Source organism: Phaethon lepturus, unplaced genomic scaffold (assembly GCF_000687285.1).
Source record: "Phaethon lepturus isolate BGI_N335 unplaced genomic scaffold, ASM68728v1 scaffold8541, whole genome shotgun sequence".
NCBI classification, from domain to species: Eukaryota; Metazoa; Chordata; class Aves; order Phaethontiformes; family Phaethontidae; genus Phaethon; species Phaethon lepturus.
The window spans coordinates 37,529-55,585 of NW_010518478.1; the positions used below are offsets into that span (position 1 = coordinate 37,529).

General features: G+C 41.1%; 1 protein-coding gene across 1 annotated transcript in view; it reads left to right on the plus strand.

Moving 5' to 3' along the window:
• Positions 1-16,964, plus strand: part of LOC104628232 (receptor-type tyrosine-protein phosphatase R-like) — a 54,402-nt gene extending 37,438 nt beyond the window's left edge. The window contains exons 3-5 of the mRNA XM_010296746.1: positions 217-372; positions 8,984-9,094; positions 16,704-16,964. Coding sequence (XP_010295048.1) covers positions 217-372; positions 8,984-9,094; positions 16,704-16,964 — 528 coding nt within the window. The remainder of the gene's footprint in view (positions 1-216; positions 373-8,983; positions 9,095-16,703) is intronic.
• Positions 16,965-18,057: the final 1,093 nt, after the last annotated feature.

Below are 18,057 nucleotides of genomic sequence, written 5' to 3' on the forward strand. Positions count from 1 at the left end.
AAGCGCATGTGCCCACATATGTTATTTGTATTTTCTTGCACAGTCAGCTGGGATTTAAGGAGTCAGGGAATAGGTATACTCTCCTCACAGAGCAGGTTGCAGCCTTTATATTCCATGTTTTTGTTTTTGGAATTATAGTTATAATTTGTAGACAGAAGAGATTATCTAATCTCAGACCCTTTGTATGATTCTGTATGGTTTTTTTTATTTTCCTAGGGGAAGAAGAACTGTGTGGAACTGTTTGTGTCCCCACTGAACAGAAAGCCAGGAATTTCCGAGGCACTCCCATCTGAAGAAGTGCTGCGTTCCCTTAATATCAACATTTTGCATCAGAGTTTATCCCAGTTTGGAATAACAGAGGTTTCCCCTGAGGTTGGTTATCAATTTTCTAGCCTGTAGTTTGTTACAGGTTAGGCAAGTTATTACATCCCTGATAGTTTTCAGGCTGAGGTTCTCAAGCATGAGACAGGAAATGTACAACCTAAGATGGCATTACTACTCTAAGGCCGTTACACAGCTAGCCCTGTTATATTACTTTAATAATGCTTCATTAGGCTATTTAAGCATTAATATTCAGGTCCTCCTCACACAGCTGGGCTACCATTGAAATCAGAGTTTAGATCCTAAGTGTGTATCAATTGCCTTAAAGGAAGTGGGCCCAAGAGCTTTTGGTCTATTAATGTGGGTCAACGGGTATAAAAATTTCAGTAGAGAGATAAATGGAATGCAAATGTCAGGTGCGAGCATTACTACCTGCGTAACTTGTGTCTGACATGATTTCAAAAAACTGAATTTGTACATTGTACCCATACTTCTTTCTATTCTGAGGAGAAGTGGGAGATTTATTTTGTTTTCCTGGTCCAAAAAGAGGGCAAAAATAAAACCTGTAGCTAGTATTTCACAGAATCACAGAATCACAGAATGGTAGGTGTTGGAAGGGACCTCTGAAGATCATCTGGTCCAACCTCCCTGCCAAGGCATCATCACCTAGGGCAGGTTGCACAGGAACACGTCCAGTTGGGTTTTGAAGGTCTCCAGAGAAGAAGACTCCACAACCTCTCTGGGCAGTTCCATTTCTCCGTCACCCTCACAGTAAAGAAGTTTTTCCTCATGTGGAGGTGGAACTTCCTGTGCTAAGGTTTATGCCCATTGCCCCTCATCCAGTCACTGGGAACTACTGAAAAGAGACTGGCTCCATCCTTCTGACAGCCACCCTTCAGGTATTTTTAGACATTTATAAGGTCCCCTTAAAGGATGTAGTCATTTGTATGACTACATCCATTTTTTAGGGAAAAAAAAAAATCTATTTCAAAGCAGAGACTGCACTGCCATCTCCACAGTGTCCCAGACATTACCAGTGAGATGAACATCTAATTCTGGGTTGACCACTTGAGCTATGCACAGCAAATGAGAAAAAGCAAAGGCCTTTAGGAAAGGAAATCACTGAGTTCCTGGACATGGTCACATCACATTGCATTTTATTTAGTGTTTTGTAAGCCCTTACCTACATAGAAAGACCCTCAGAATTCAGTGTGAGGTCTGGATAACTTCAAACGTTATCAAGAATCAGCATTTTCCATGGAAGGTCCCATTTTGACAGAGGAGATGTCTACGTCCAAAAAAGTGGAAAAAAAGGAGAGGTTCTGATAAGCTGTGTTTCCCCCTGTGGGTAAAGAGCTCCTGTGGTTTTTTACATCCAAAAGTATGTTTGAGCCACTGCTGAATTAGTACTGTCTGTTATGTTCACCTGTATTTCTACTAATTAGATATGCTTTTACTCTTTTTAAGAACTCTAACTCTGTTTAAGAATCTGGAAGCTGCCTTTGGAACAAAAAATGAAATATAAAACCAAGGCCAGTTTAATGTAATTTTGCATGCTTTACTACAGCAGCCTGCCACTATGAAAATGAGCAGATTCTCAGGTTTCAGCTGTTCTAATACAAAATGAAGCCAAGCAGTGCTGTTCAAACATCAAATCAGGTCTTTGTATCGCCCCTCAGCGACCTGGGCTAAGCTTCCTTTAGGTCAGAATTTCCTTTGTTACTGAAGCATATGAGACTGATGGTTGTGATAGATGCAATTATCTGTTCCAAGTACTTCAGTTACAAATAACACCTCAGGTAGACACAGAACAAGAACATATATGAATAATAGATGAATGGAGGAAAAATGGCATCAGGCTATGAAGAGATGCTGCAAAAAACACAGCACTGAACTCAAGATCTCACCTATGGTATATACATTTCAATAATCTGGAGTGCTCAGATATTTGAACTTTCTCTCTGGAAAAAAAAGAGTAGACAACCAGATAGAATCATTTAGAAAAGGATTATTAGAATGAAAGTTGTGCAGACTCTAACTCCTAATACTGTTGGAGAAAGAAGGGATTATTTTAATATTTCAGTTGCTAGCAGATTATACAGCTAAGTCTCTGAGCCTGAAAAAATCATGCAGCTTTACACTAATAGGTATTCCTTTTGGATCTTGATGAATTGTTTACATGTGTAAGACTTCACAGAAAACAGCAGCTAAATGACAAGAACATATAATCTTTACTTGCTCTCGTACTAACTGGTTATTTACTCTTCTCTCAACTTCCTCTAAGAACAAATCATGCCAAACAAAATGCACCAAAAAAATCAAAACAGGTAAACCTTTGAAGGAAGATATAGTTATACAAAGCTTTACGTAGCTTTGACACATTATTTTACTCATTTTGTGTGTTTATTCCTGAACTAGCAATCCTTATTAATTCATGAGCTAATAAATTGTACACTCTTAGAGCAGAAAGCCTGAATGCTTCACAACCAGTATTGTATGTACATACACAGTGTATCTGTGCAGAAACGAAGCGTTATCCTCATCTTTCTAGGCAGGTGGCTGACACAAAGTTGTTAGGGCTGAAATTCATCTCCTTTTTTAGCTGCCTGTTTCAGTATTAGCTGCCTAAGGCTTGAAAGTCTGCTGGCTCTCTCTACAGTAAACAGAAAAACAAAATTAACCTCCGTCGTGCAGTTCATCCCACCTCTGTGATACCTCTCCTGAGACTGTTTGGTTGACTCTTTTTAACAGGGCTTAGCTTAAACTTGACCCCCAGCTGTTCAGGGTTAATGGTGGGGGAGGTTACCCTGTCCTAAGAAACTTTACCAAGATTATGCAGGAAAATCCATGTGGAAAACTGAAGCTCTCTGCTTAAAGTCTCAGCCCATGCAACTACCATAAAGATTAAAAGTCTCAGTGCATGTAGGTGACTGGAACTACATTTCCATTCATTTCAGCAATAGTTTTCCAGTTCACAACTGCTGAATCATTAATCACAGATTGTTCTATTTTCAATTAAATTGCCTGTCTCAAAATTCATATGCTAGTTTCTTACTCTGCAATAGCTAAAAAGCAGATTCCCTATATGCCTTCGCTGTAGGAACCAGTGGAGTCTTTTGCTGCCTGGTGTAGAACAGATTGTGTACATCTGGGAATGTGAAAATTCAATTTGATGGAGTCGTCGCCCTTTCAGAGATCCAGGACAATGGCAATACCTTCCGTATGTCCTTTCTCTTCCAATGGCCTATTGTAGCTGTAGCATTTGCTCTTCTATGATAGTCTGAAGTTTGTGTCTGAAGTGGGATTTAGGATTGCGTTCTGCTGTATGGTGTGTAGCAGGGCCAGGAGCAGGCTTCCCCAGAACAAGCTACTGAATTGGTGCCTGTTGGTAGGACTAAATTTAATGACTCAGGCAGTCCATGTTGTTATGGTGCAGGAATCCTGACTTCCTAATGTTTTTAAATTGTGCTCAGAGAAAAAAAGAAAATGCTATTGGATTTCAGAGCTTAGTAGAGTAGGAGAGAACTTGAAGTGGTTTTGAATGACAAAAATAACTGAAGCTACAGTAAGTAAAATAAAGGTTACTGTCTTTTGAGAGATAACCTAACTGCCAGCTGGGAGATGTGGCACTAAAAGAGAATTTTCCAGAGTTGATGCCAAAATTATTCAATACGTAATGTACCATTACAGCCTCCTTGCACAAGGCTTCTGGTTGCCTTTGAAGTGTGCATTGTTAACTTCTTAGAGAAGAAATCAAAGGAACCAGTCATGCACTTAAAGCATACAGAAACCATAAGCCATTGTAAGGAGAGTGATCAAAACCAATAGCTTAGAAATTACAACAGCCTAGACCGACAGCGGCGCCCGGGAACGAAGCAGAGCACGAGGACGGGCTCCTGTGATCAGGCAAGGCAGCTGCAGCGAGACACCTGCACGGGTGCACCCAGAGCACCGCGAGAGGGTCGGGAGCCCTGCGGGCCCGCCAGCTTTGGCGTGAAATCACAGCACTTTATCGCACAGGCTTCTTTGGGGAAGCTTTGTCGTGGGAGATGTTAAGTGGCTGTTATCCAGTGTCCTGGGAGCCTGAGTGGTCGCCCATGTTCCTGTATGTTTTCACTGAGGCTGGAAGTGATTTCTTGGCAGACTTTCCTAACCTGCCTCAGCTAACATAGTTAAAATAGCAGAAAAAGCAAAGCAAGTCAGTGTGAACTTCAGTGAACCCTTTTTGATCTTAAATTCGATTCCCAGCTCCCTGTAAGGTTTCCTCTGAGCTCAGAACTACAGCTTGCAGTGCTTTCATTAGTGTATCAGCCCAAGGAACTAATTGGGGTTAACTGACTGAATTTGCAAATTCACCTGTTTTCCCGTGAAGACTTACCTTTCCTGGCAGCTCCTGATACCTTGGCAGGATCTTTCAGTCACAGATTTTACAGTGACTACTTCACGTCAATGTCTCTCTTGTTGCTATAAAAAGCTGGCGGCTCATTTTATTCGTTTATAGAAATAATCCACTATCTTTCCATAATAAGACCAGAAAGGCCAGAGTAGATTTTTAATGTCTTTAAAAAAAAAAAAAAAAAAATTTTTCTAAATACATTGGTGCATTCCCACTCTCAAAAACTATCCAGAAGTCTTAGCAGATTCTCAGGCAGGAAAAGGCACCCAACTGAGTGAGAGAAATGTGAAGTAACATCAGTCAGTTGAGACACAGCACATCATGTGTGAGGCTCATTGCCCATGGTGACGGACGGAAGTCCTCTTTTTTTTTTTTTTTTTGCTTTTTCCACAGCATTTGGCCATCCTGTGAGCTTACGTTTCCTGGGTGTCAATAATTTGTGGAGAACGTGGCAGTTGCCATCCCTCTTATCAGTCCTCCCAGGCTGAGGAACAAAGTTCTGAATGAACAGCACTGAAGTTTCAGAAAGCAGTTCCTTATCGTGGGCGTGAAATGACTCACAGTTACTGTAGGTCACAGCCTGTTCTGTCATTAGCGAGCAGCTTGAAAGCAATGATTCTGCTGTGCTGCATACTGCTCAGATAGATATGGGGCAGAGATTTCCTTGGTTAGGTGAAGGAACTACTTCAGTGTTTCAGAAAGGTGTGTGAGACGTTGAAGTTGTGGCATACTTTTTTTTACTTTTTTTACAGCATTTGTTAATATTCTTTGAACTTTATTTTTAGAAAGACAAACCAGGGAAAAAAGCATCCTGAACACATGTACCATTAGACAGACATCATGGAGATTAATTCTTAGACACAATTATGTATGCAAAGTCTATTACAAAGTATTTTAAAAGTTTTGTGACACTAATGAATTACAGTTAATTAAAGTCTCTCACCCATTGAGTCAAAAAGTCCTATTAGCTCTTCATTTGCTTTTTAGTGTACTTGTCCTTACAGCAAAGAGGTACAAAAACCCCCATTTACTCACTTACAAAACGTCAGCATGGCCAATTCTCCTTCAACTTCTGCTTTTCATCTAGATTTCCTCCCGAGAGATCTAAAACACTGGAAAGCCATCAGGTAACCCACCCAGGGTCAAACACGTACTTTATAGCTAATGGGACAAAGCTGCAGCTGCTGCTGTCGCCGTGGGATTCCCATGGAGCACAACAGGAGCAGTCCCGAGTATGGAGCAGCTGCAGATTTGGGCTCTGAGCCAGTATCGAGACCCAAGTCCTGTGCCGTGATCACAGCAGAACAATCTTGCTGTGCTGAGGTAGCAGATTGCACGGAGAGCTGCACCCCATTAGAGTGGCAATGCTGTTTGGATATGTCTAGGAATAATTTTTGCAGAAATATTTGGCAAGATTTCCAGTTTATCTTTGAAATGTAGACGTAGAAGCAGTGGTAGAAGTAGAAGCGCTAGTAGATGCCCCATCCCTGAAACATTCCAGGTCAGGTTGGACGGGGCTCTGAGCAACCTGCTCATTGCAGGGCGGTTGGACTAGATGGCCTTTAAAGGTCCCTTCCAATCCAAAGATTCTATGATTCCATGATTTTATGAAAGCCCTGCTTCCAGGGCTTTAAAGGTTCAAGACTGATGCTTATAATCCTTGTTAACCTGTCAATACCCACAGTACTTTTAGGCCCAGATAGTGAAGCACTGCATGATTACACATACACAAACACACTAATTTTACAAGGTTTGTTTCTGTAGTTCAGCAGAAGGGAGTAAAGGATTTCCACTCCGGTCCCTAGGGTTACGACGTCCAAAGAAAACTCTTATTTATGCTTTCAGTTCGAAAGCAGACAATGTCTGGTTGTACACATGCATTATTTTTTTTTAGCAAGCAAGACCCTGTAAATTATTTATGCTACCAAATACTTCTCTAAATGTTTGCATTTTGTGGCAGCATGATCTGCCGTTGTGTCTGCATTGACTTGAATCTGCATTGCCCTTACCCTTTTCAAAGAAAGCAGGGCACAAACCTGTGCTGAAAGGACCATGAAAATTATATTGGGATCCAGCATGCAGCAGGTTTTTGTCCACTTTTCCTCTCTTACCCAGACCATAACCTCCTCCTCCTCAGCAGACCTTTCCACATCAATTCAACTTCATCAGGAGTTTCTATGTTTGGGAGGTTGATGGACACGAGGACTTAGCTTGATGTATTACCTGTTCAAAGGAGCAGGCTAATCAGTGGCTATGAAGACTTGGGAGAATGAAGTACCCATGTAAAGTGCTAGAAGGTCCCTGCAGTTACACAAATCCAGTGAGCAGCAACTCATAGAATCATAGAACAGTTTGGGTTGGAAGGGAAGGTCACCTAGTCCAACTCCCCTGCAATGAGCAGGGACATCTTCAACGAGATCAGGTTGCTTAGATCCCCATCCAACTGACGTGAAATGTTTCCAGGGATGGAGCATCTACGCGCTCTCTGGGCAACATTTTCCAGTGTTTCACCACCCTCATTGAGAAAAATTTCTTCCTTGGATCTAGTCTAAATCTACCCTCTTTTAGTTTAAAACCATTACCCCTTGTCCTATAGCTGCAGACCCTGCTAAAAAGCTGTCCCCATCTTCCTTATAAGCCCCCTTGAAGTACTGGAAGGCTGCAATAAGGTCTCCCCAGAGCCTTCTCTTCTCCAGGCTGAACAACCCCAACTCTCTCAGCCTGTCCTCATAGGAGAGGTGTTCCACCCCTCTGATCATTTTTGTGGCCCTCCTGTGGACCCTCTCCAACAGGTCCATGTCTTTGCTGTGCTGAGGGCTCCAGAGGTGGATGCAGGACTCCAGGTGGGGTCTCACCAGAGCAGAGTAGAGGGGCAGAATCAGCTCCTTTGACCTGCTGGTCACACTCCTTTTGATGTAGCCCAGGATACAGTTGGCCTTCTGGGCTGCAAGCACACATTGCTGGCTCTTGTCCAGCTTTTCATCCACCTCTACCCCCAAGTCCTTCTCAGCAGGGCTGCACCTGATCCCTTCATTGCCCAGCCTGTACTGATCCCAGGGGTTGCCCCATCTTTAAATGGAGGAACTCTTTCCTTTGTGGAAAACTCCCAGTCCTCTTATGCAATGTCCCGAGAGAGGAAAAAAGGCCACCTTGAGATGGGAAGACAACGAACTAGTTAAACAAGAAGTTTAATTAAAGCCATTTGGGAATTTCAGCGAGAGGGAACACCAAGATCTTGAACATTTAGTGTGGAAACCAGAATTTAAGAAATTAGTTTTTACTCAGACTGAGAACTGTACTGAAAATACACAATTAAGAAAAGAAAAGCAAGTAGCTGAAAATTGCGACAGCAATGCCTACTGAACTACTGTCATGGAAACACAAGATGACATACTTCAGTCTATTGAGGGTACATGTACCCTGTTTCTTTTACCAAATCTCTGTTTGGAAACATAGTGAAATTCCGGTAATTAAATAGCCCAACCAAGTCCCTACACTGCAATAAAGCCAAAAATAAATGCTTTTACAATTATTATTATTTCATGATCCCCAGGCGTTCCCCAGGAGTCCTGGAAATTTTCGTGTGCACAGCTGTTTTTGAAATGTACTGTCAGCAAAAATAATGAGATTACTTTAAGCATAATCAGAATTATAGATAGGCGGATAATGAGATTTCTTTCAGCATAATCAGATTTTTTTTTACATATGCAGATATATGTGTGTGTGTAACCTAAAGGTGACGGCGTCAGGGCTTCCCGGTTCATGAAGGCAATCCGGCAAGTCACCTGCTCTTTGCTCCTGTGTCAAGTGTAAACACTCCCGAGGCTGGTGCGTGGGTGCTGGGGCCGCAGATAAGCAGTGGGGAGAAAGAGGCAGGGCGAGCGGTGTCCGCAGCCCACGCGGGAGCGCTGCCCTTTTACCTGATGAGCCAGGTAGTTTCCAAGAAAGACCACAGGTCTTGTTTGCTTACCTTCAACCAACCCATGACTCCTGGTGGAGGATTATCTCGGCAGCCACAGAGAAGGTCTTAGATCATCTCGCGTAGCGTTCGGCACGCACGCACACGGACGCACAGGGTGCAGGCGGGGTGCGCAGCCGAGGTGGGTATGCAAATAGCAGCGTTCAAAGCGAGTGCCATACACTGTGGAACGTGAACTGTGACAAAGCTGAGGAGGGTGATTAATGCCTGACGAGAGCTATTTAATCTGCGCACGCTACTGTGTAACTTCTTTTCTCTTCCTCTTTCTGTTTTATTGCTTAAAAAAGAAAAATGTTTTGCAAGGCCAGCGTGAAGCAGACAAAATCTGGAGCAAAGAAGGATTTTATGCGGTTGTCATATTTCTCAGCATCTTTGTCATTCTAGTAACTTGTTTAATGGTAAGTTCCCTTTTTACCTTTTTTCGCTGTTCTTTACTTCATGCTTTTCTCAGTCTGAAGGATAGAGTCACACATTCTTTACATGAGAGGTGTTTTCTCAAAGCTATTAAAAACTCAGCTAGTAGGTAAGAGTTGGTCATTCTCATAATGCTGTGAAGCCAAAGTTTGAAGAACCACATTTCGTTATATACTTTGAGTCCAGTTGAAGAATGTAAGTAGAAAGCTGCAGAAATAAATAATGGGCTCTTAAATATGCAGAGTAACTGTGTAGTGACATGAGTGATGACTTCTCAACCTTCTTACTAAGGTCCCAGGATCCCTGATGTCACGTTAGCTGCCTGTATTTCAGTTTTATTGGATAATAAAAACAACACCACATTGACACAATACTGTCAATGCACAGTTGTTAGAGTGTGTGTCAGTATGCATGTATCAAGTATACAAGTTTTAACTGAAATGACTAGGAAGTACATGAAGGAGGGACCATATTTTTTAACAACTTTGCCATTCACATTATATGAGTTCATTGGCCAGGTTTCTGGGCATTAGACATACTTCTAATACACTGAATCTGAGAGTGCAAGGGTTACACAGAAGATGTGTAGAAGAAGTGTAGTCAACAGTGCACCACCCCTGACTTCCATATCATAATTATGCATTTTTTCCAATGTTGTATCATCTCACATGTTTTCCTTCTCTGAATTGTATATTTCTTCTGTGGTGCATAAATGTAAGTGTTTACTGAATTCTATGACAATTCTTGGCATTTATGAACACATAGTATCTTGGAGCCTTTTGAGATATCTTGCTTTCAAGCACATTTAATTTTCTTTAATCTAGATGGATTTCCCACTTACAACCTTAAGATGGAAAGAATGTTTAAACTAAAGTTATTAATAAACTATCACATTTATAGCAAAATCTTATTTAAGCTTTTAAAATCTCCCTAAGATTTGAAAAGCACTTATGTTCTCACAAAAATTGTTGCCTTATATAACTTCTACTTCCTAGTCATTTCCATTTCTCCATGCTATCTTACTCAAAAATAGAAGGGTATCTCTGGAAGTACTAACTTCTATTCAGCCTTTTTACTTTGGAGAAGCAGATATTTTCGTCATTACTGACTGTTTAACTGGAAGTGTATAGAATATGGTGTCTGTCCTTGTCCTGGTACTACACAATGTTCTCATTGATTATTTGGAATGCATAGACAGTATTGGGAATTGTAAGCATTGTGGAGAAGAGTATCAGAACTTAAAATATTCTTAAGGTGCTGGAGAAAAGACGGGAAATGACAAGAACATTGCTTGGCAGGGGCAAGAGCTCTAATCACGTGCATCAATACAATGTAGGAAATACGTGGCAAAGCAACAGCTCTGTAGGAAAGGTTCCAGCGGTACCACAAAGCACACACTGAAGTAAATGAGAAATATCACATTGTTGCAAAAAATAAACTTCTTGTCTTCGGGTGTATAAACGAGGATATGATCTCTAAGATCTGCATTCAACTTGGCTCTGGTAATAATTTGGTTATAGTATTGTGTCTTACTCATTCCCTGTGGTCTCTTTCGGGTACCACACTTGTGAAAAATGTCAGGCAATTATAGTAAGGAGGAGATAGAAGAGTGATCAGAGATAGAGAAAACTTGAAATAATTTGGTTTATTTATGACAGAGAAAAGAAGAGCAAGGAGAAAGATGGCAGTTCTCAAACATGGAAAATTTCAAAGGCTGTGGTAAGGAAGAAGATAATGCTTTCTCCACTGGGGATTGGAAAAGAAGCAAATTTTTTGAAAGGGCAATTCGACTGACTCATTAGAAAGAACTTTGTTATCACATGGGTCACTAGACCCTGGAGTGTTTGAGGAAGCTCAGGACTTTTCACCCATTAAGGTTTTAGGCAAGCATCTGTCAGTAATAGTTTGGGTGTAGCTGATCTGGAGTTAGGGCAGAGGTAAATACTAGCAAACTCCTTGAATTCTCTTCCAGATGGATTTACTATGATGCTGTGTTTTTTTTCTGCAGGCATTCCCCTTTCTGTCCCCTCTCAGGTCCAACCTGTATCTTTATGTGTGCTATTTTATAAACTGTATAAATGGACACCGTTTCCGATTTTGCCAGGACCTGCTGACACATGGAGTATGTGCAATCTATAAGGCTAACAAACAGCACACATCCTTGGTTTTCATCCCACTTTATGTGTGTCAGAGGGGCAGATTTATGAAAAGTAGGAATTCGGTATTTCAAATTCAGCCATTGCAGTCTATCAGACCATCCAGCTTTAGCATAAGGCATTAGGGCTCACCCTAAGTAGCTTTGGCTGTATCAACCATATGAGACAATCAAAATGCAGCTTCTTTTTTAAAGTTACCGTCTAGGCACCTGTTTGTCCATAGGTAGTTATGTGTAGTTTAGAGGGTCCAAAAGCAGGAAGCTTAGCCTGCATCTGTAAATGACTTGGAAATGTTTCATCTTTAAAGTATGGAGTAGGAAGTGCTTTAAATGATGATGATGATGATGATGAACAGTGCTCAGTGTAAGGCAGCTGAATTGTCAGTAGTATTGCTTAGTTCTGTGTAATTTCTACAGAAATTGTAAAACGTGAAGCCTTGACCCCTAACTGGGTGTCACAAATCATGATGCTTCCCTGCGCTGAGAGCGCACTGTGCATTAACAGCTTTTAGGCTTCTTAATGCTTGGCTGAAGTTTAATAAATATCTGGCCTCTATACATAAAAATCTGCAGTGCAGTGTATTGCTAAAGAGTGTAATACAGCAGCACATGAGCTAAGCTCAGACTTGTAAATTGTACCTCTGAGGTCATTTTATGTATTTACTCAGCTAGTCCTCGCTATTGTGGTAGGGGAACCTCTTGCATCCCAGGAGCGATTCATCATATGTGGAAGCCAACACACAGCTCGTTGCTATCCTCATCATGGGCTGACCATGGGCTCACGTCCACCGGGAACATCGTACATGATTTATAAAGTTTTTCAAAAGAAGTGCTAAGTAATAATAAATATTTTTAGCACTCCTATGTGTAAAACAGGTGTCTCTAGTTTTTTTTTTATTTTACATAAATAGAGAAATAACTGAGCCATCACCAAATTTATTAAAAAACACAATATTTGACAGTGGGTTAAATTATTTGTTATCATACTTCTTACTAAATTTGCTTGTTTTAATAAACAATTATTTTTGCTTTTTTTTCAAAAATATGTACATATAAGTATCTGTTGAGTAGTTTGGAAGTATCACCTTCAGAAATATTTGTAGCTAGTTGTGATAGAAGGATTTTCTAAATGTTTCTCTTTTTCCAACTAAGAAAAATATAATCAAAAAGTAGGGGTTTTTTTTCATTGAAAATAATGAAAGACATGAACTTTGAGCAACCTGACCTGTGGAAGATGTCCCTGCTTATGGCAGGGGGGTTTGGACTTGGTGATCTTTAAATCATAGGATAGAATCATAGAACAGTTTGAGTTGGAAGGGAAGGTCACCTAGTCCACCTCCCCTGCAATGAGCAGGGACATCTTCAACTAGATCAGGTTGCTCAGAGCCCCGTCCAACCTGACCTGGAATGTTTCCAACGATGGGGCATCTGCCACCTCTCTGGGCAACATTTTCTAGTGTTTCATCACCCTCATTGGGAAAAATTTCTTCCTTGGATCTAGTCTGAATCTGCCCTCTTTTAGTTTAAAACCATTACCCTTGTCCTATAGCTGCAGACCCTGCTAAAAAGTCTGTCCCCATCTTTCTTATAAGCCCCCTTGAAGTACTGGAAGGATGCAATAAAGTCTGCTCAGAGTCTTCTCTTCTCCAGGCTGAACAACCCCAACTCTCTCAGCCTGTCCTCATAGGAGAGGTGTTCCACCCCTCTGATCATTTTTGTGGCCCTCCTGTGGACCCTCTCCAACAGGTCCATGTCTTTGCTGTGCTGAGGGCTCCGGAGCTGGATGCAGGACTCCAGGTGGGGTCTCACCAGAGCAGAGTAGAGGGGCAGAATCAGCTCCTTTGACCTGCTGGTCACGCTTCTTTTGATGCAGCCCAGGATACAGTTGGCCTTCTGGGCTGCGAGCGCACGTTACTGGCTCATGTCCAGCTTTTCATCCATCGGTACCCCCAAGTCCTCCTCATCAGGGCTGCTCTCAATCCCTTCATCCCCCAGCCTGTATTGATACCGGGGGTGGCCCCGACCCAGGTGCAGGACCCTGCACTTGGCCTTGTTGAACCTCATTAGATTCACACAGGTCCATTCCTTGATCTTGTCCAGGTCCCTATGGGTGGCATCCTGTCCCTCAGTTAAAAGTCCCTTCTGACCCAAACTATTCTCTCAATCTATGATTCCATGAACTTTTGTAAGGTTATAAATTTTTACTACTGTCTCCAGTGTTTTCTGAGTTATGAACATTTATGTCATGTTTTGGGGAGATAGTTACTCAAATGATAAATATTTTTCCAGCTTCATGATGGTATTCTTTTAACAAGAAAAATATTGAATAATAAAAAAATGCATTCCAGCCTCAAATTTCCATGTGACCTACCTCTTGTTCTTAAACTTAAAAGTTTCAAGAATCACAAAGTGGTGCAGGACTTCTGAAAGCACTTTGATTATAGAATATATACAACTAGCTAATATCAGCCTATCAACTTCAGCTTTTGCAGGCTTAAAGATTTAAATAAAAATTAATGGTATATATTTATATCATACTGTAAGAGTGTTTTGGTCAACTTGAAATTAGGGGGTTTGTCTATAAGCTCATCGTAGATTGTCTGAAGTGTTTTATTCTGCTCCTGTTGAACATTTTATACTGCATTCAAATCATAGAGTATCCAAATCCCTCCCAGTAATGCATCAAGCAACACGACTAACATCTGTCACGTTTTTATTCTTTCAGCCCTTCCCCAGGGTTTGATGGAAATTTTGTTACCCGATTTTCTTCTCATGTATACACATGCACAATAGCTCTGTTCATGCAGAAATACACATGCAGCCTCACACACATATTGATGAGAATTTTTTAGAAAGAATGCTTTTAATTAGAGTGAACTGTCTTCATTTCCATGGTTTCCGGGAGATTTTACTATACAGTCCTGGGTGCCCTAAATATCTCTAGGCAGATGAGTTTTTGTATCATTGCTCCACATAAACATTGCCAAGATCTTTGTTCTGGAGACATAGCTATCTTGCTGGGATTTCCTGTCCATCTCTGAAGATGGATAAAAGCAGTTTCCACTGGTATTTTGAAGGGGTAGGTAGGAGGTACTGGCCAAGCTAGGGCGTAACATGTCAGCTTTCCGTTGCAGAAATATGAGCAGAGATATAAAGAGTGAATGTCATGCTGTCAGCACCCTGTCATCCTTCCCTATAAGCTGAGTCAAAGAGGAAGGAGAAAGAAGAGTTATTTTTCTTTTGGACTTTGGCTTTGAACCCTAGGCTTAATATATGAAAAAATTACAGGTGACGCACCTTGTCTGTCCTGGAAAGTAGTACTTCGCGCTGTTCAGTTGCTCCATGCCTCTTGATTATCCTCACAATGAATCTTCTGGGGTATCAGTAAAACCTCAGTTTTCCTAATTTAGAGGCTTCATATCTGTTTTTGTCCATACTGACAGATCTGTTTAAAATGATTTGAATTATGATTACAACTAAGTTGTTCCATTTGCAGAGCTTGGTGATTGGGTTGATCACCGTCTTTTTGGCCATTTCTGTTTGTTTGACTTTCACCTGGGATTCGTTAAAAACATGATGGTCCTGACCGCACTTTTTGAGGAAAGTATGTTAGCTCTTAGATCATCTGTGGTTCTTTAGCTTTTTTTCAACTTCTGCTACTGGCAGGCTATCTTTCTTCCTAGAGTCTAATAATAAAGTATTAAAAACCATTATAAAATAAATCTCTTCCATGTTTTTGGAAGTCAAAACCATAATTCCCTGGGTCTCCAAGGGTTGAAACTATGTCAAAATATATCAGTGATAAGAAGGTATGGCTAATATTATCATGACTGTGAGTGTCTGAGCTGCATATCTGTGGGTTACTAGAAACAAATAAGACCGAAGCAATCACTGGACAAAGAGAGGGTTAAACTATTTCAAGCCCCTGCTTTATCTTTATTGATACCTGTGTCCTTGCTTCACAGAAGGGCTGTTTTCTTTGCAAAATAACGGCAAAGAGCAGCTTATCTTATCCATGCAATTTAGTTCTAAACTCTTCTGAATGAACAGATGGTTTACGTAGCTAAGTCTTGTTTAATGGATGTATTGCTAATGACATTAGGTCAGTTCCCAGATAAACCTCTAATGCTAATCCTTGAAAAAACAAACTTGTCAGATATATCAAGTCTTCACTGGAAAGCTATGGAGTGCCAGATATTTATGTGGTACTAGTAGGCCAACAGCTGTCAAAGAGTTTCTGACTTGCAGTGGAAATATGCTTTGGCCTAGGCTTTGTCTTTATGGCTTTGCAAACCAGGATTCAATTCAAATGCTTTACAGCAACAGATAAAGCAGAGTAGAAGGCATAAGGATATCTGCAGACACCTTCAAAAAGCTGTGTAAGTGCCTTTCACCCACGCACCTCCGCACACGATACTTACGATAGTAATTCTCATAAGTTTCATAGGTTGTAAGACACATTTTGAAAATGGCATAACTACAGCTCAGAAATCTTTTTTTGCATTCCCCTCGAGAGACAGGATGTGTTAAATAGGTGTAACACAGGTTCCTCTGGAGTGACATTACCGAGCACACGCTACCTGACGGCCCTCACCAAGCGGGGGTACAGCAACAGCAGTGTGGAGTTTGGTGGAAGAGGGTCAGTACAACTTCTGAAAAGCTTTTGCTGCAGGTATTTGACATCCAAGTTCATAAGCAATAGGTGAACAGAGAATCCTGGTATTACAGTATGTTCAGACGTCAATGTCTTGGTAATTGTAAAACACAATTTTCTGAACAGATGCTTAAATAGCTTCATAGGCCACGCATCGCTTCAGCTTTATTGCAGAACATGTTATGTTTCTCTGAGGTTATTGAGGGATATCTTTATCCTAAGGAGTATTGCAGAGTAGTAGCAGCCTACCATTACAAAAGTGGCCTAGAAAAGTTACTCTGTTCAACCATCAGCTCCATGCAAAATGAGAAAGAGCTTTTAAGAACATCTGTTCTAGAACAAATGGAAGCTCCTATAATTAGAGACATGTACCTGGGTGTATCATGAGCATCTATTTTATTTTGTGCCATTGTCTCTCTTTTGTCAAAATTCTTACAAATTTTTCTACAAGTACTCTATCTGTCAGTATTTCCTTCTTCACAGTATCTTTTGTAACTATTTTCCATTCTATGTTATTTGCTCCTTTAATAATACAACTGCTGGTATTACAAATGATTACTGGCTCGCAATGAGAACTGTTAAAATCCCTACCACCCACATGTACACACTGTGGTTTATGTAATGAAAATATTTATCCTGTTGGGGGAAACGTCGTGTAACACAACTTGTGGCTTACCTTCTAGGAATGAAAGTCCCATAGAGCAATCTTATCCAGCATTTGTGACACTTTCCTTGCCTTGTTTACCAGGGAACTGAGATTAGGCTTTCCTCTTTATTTCTGTAGGTTCTGTACAGATTAAAGGAGAAGATTCAGTTGTCACTGAGGCAAGAGAAGGAAAAAAAGCAGGAGATCCACCTCTCGCCCCTTCCCCTGCAGACGTCTCAGTCTAAGACCACCAACAGTATGGTCCAGCCTGAACAGGCTCCTAAGGCTGTCAATGTTGTAGTGGACCCTCAAGGTCAAGGAGTTCCTGAGCTCAAACCTCCCCTGTGTGCCAGTCCATCTCCTTTCAGAATGAAACCTGTGGGGCTCCAGGAAAGGTAGGATGGTGCCCGGCACTTTCAGGATTTATTCTGCTTTGTTATACTCATGCTGCATGACTTCATATGTGTCTCTTCTGTCAACGAATGGGAGACTTTGCCATACAGGCTTCTGAGAAGTGGGATTTTGGTGTGTTACTATCTATCTCATGGGTATTCTCTCCTTTCCTTTTCTTTTCATAGGAGCAAAGGTCCAGAAGTTTGGTCTGAGATTAACTGCAGTACTGGAATTTTTTTGCTAATTTGTTTCTTCCCCTTTACAACAATTACTCCAAAGAAATAGTCTCTCATTTTCCATTGATTAATGCCTGTTTTTATCCAGGAGATCCTGGCAGAGGGCACAAGGGCTGGTTATGTTTTGTCAGCAAAGGACATTCTCATTGTCATGGAGTCCCTAGCACATGGGAAACTTAGAAAGAAGAAATATTTATGCCGAGTGCTTTTACCAATCTCATACAGTGTTTGCATTATCACCTTTAGATAATTCTTCTTCTTAAATCCAGCTTTCCATGATGGTCAGGATACAGTCCAAGGTCTACAGGCTTTACAAAAAAGAGAAAGAAGTGATTGTGTGCAGCACCTCAGACATACTTGGGCACCAAACCTTGCCACTCATTCTACCTTTCAAAAACTGGGCCAGTGCTCTTTTTATAAAACTAGTTATTCTTCCCACAGGAGAATGCACACTGACATCTGTCTCTCCTCTGTTAGAAACCTATATAATTTCTTGCCTGATGGCTGCAGGCCGCTTTCATAAAGCATCAGTGCTGCTCTGAATAACTAACGTAGCATGCAGCTGTGCAGCTGAACTCTTCTACCCCGGCACAGATGATAAATGAAAGAACAGACGCCACGCAGATATGACAGGGAAATCAGAATGAAAAGGAGACCAAGCTGAGCCTTGATTCAGCTGAACCTAACCCTGATTCAGCTTGAACCACGGGATTTCAATGACAGAGATTTTATCAATGGCTTTATGAGCCACAGAAAGAGCTAAGGGAAGGGGATTGATGCTTTCATGAGTAAAAGATGCTGAAAGGCAGAGCTGTCATAAAATACATAGTGATATCACTACAGCTAAAAAAATAAAGAATGGA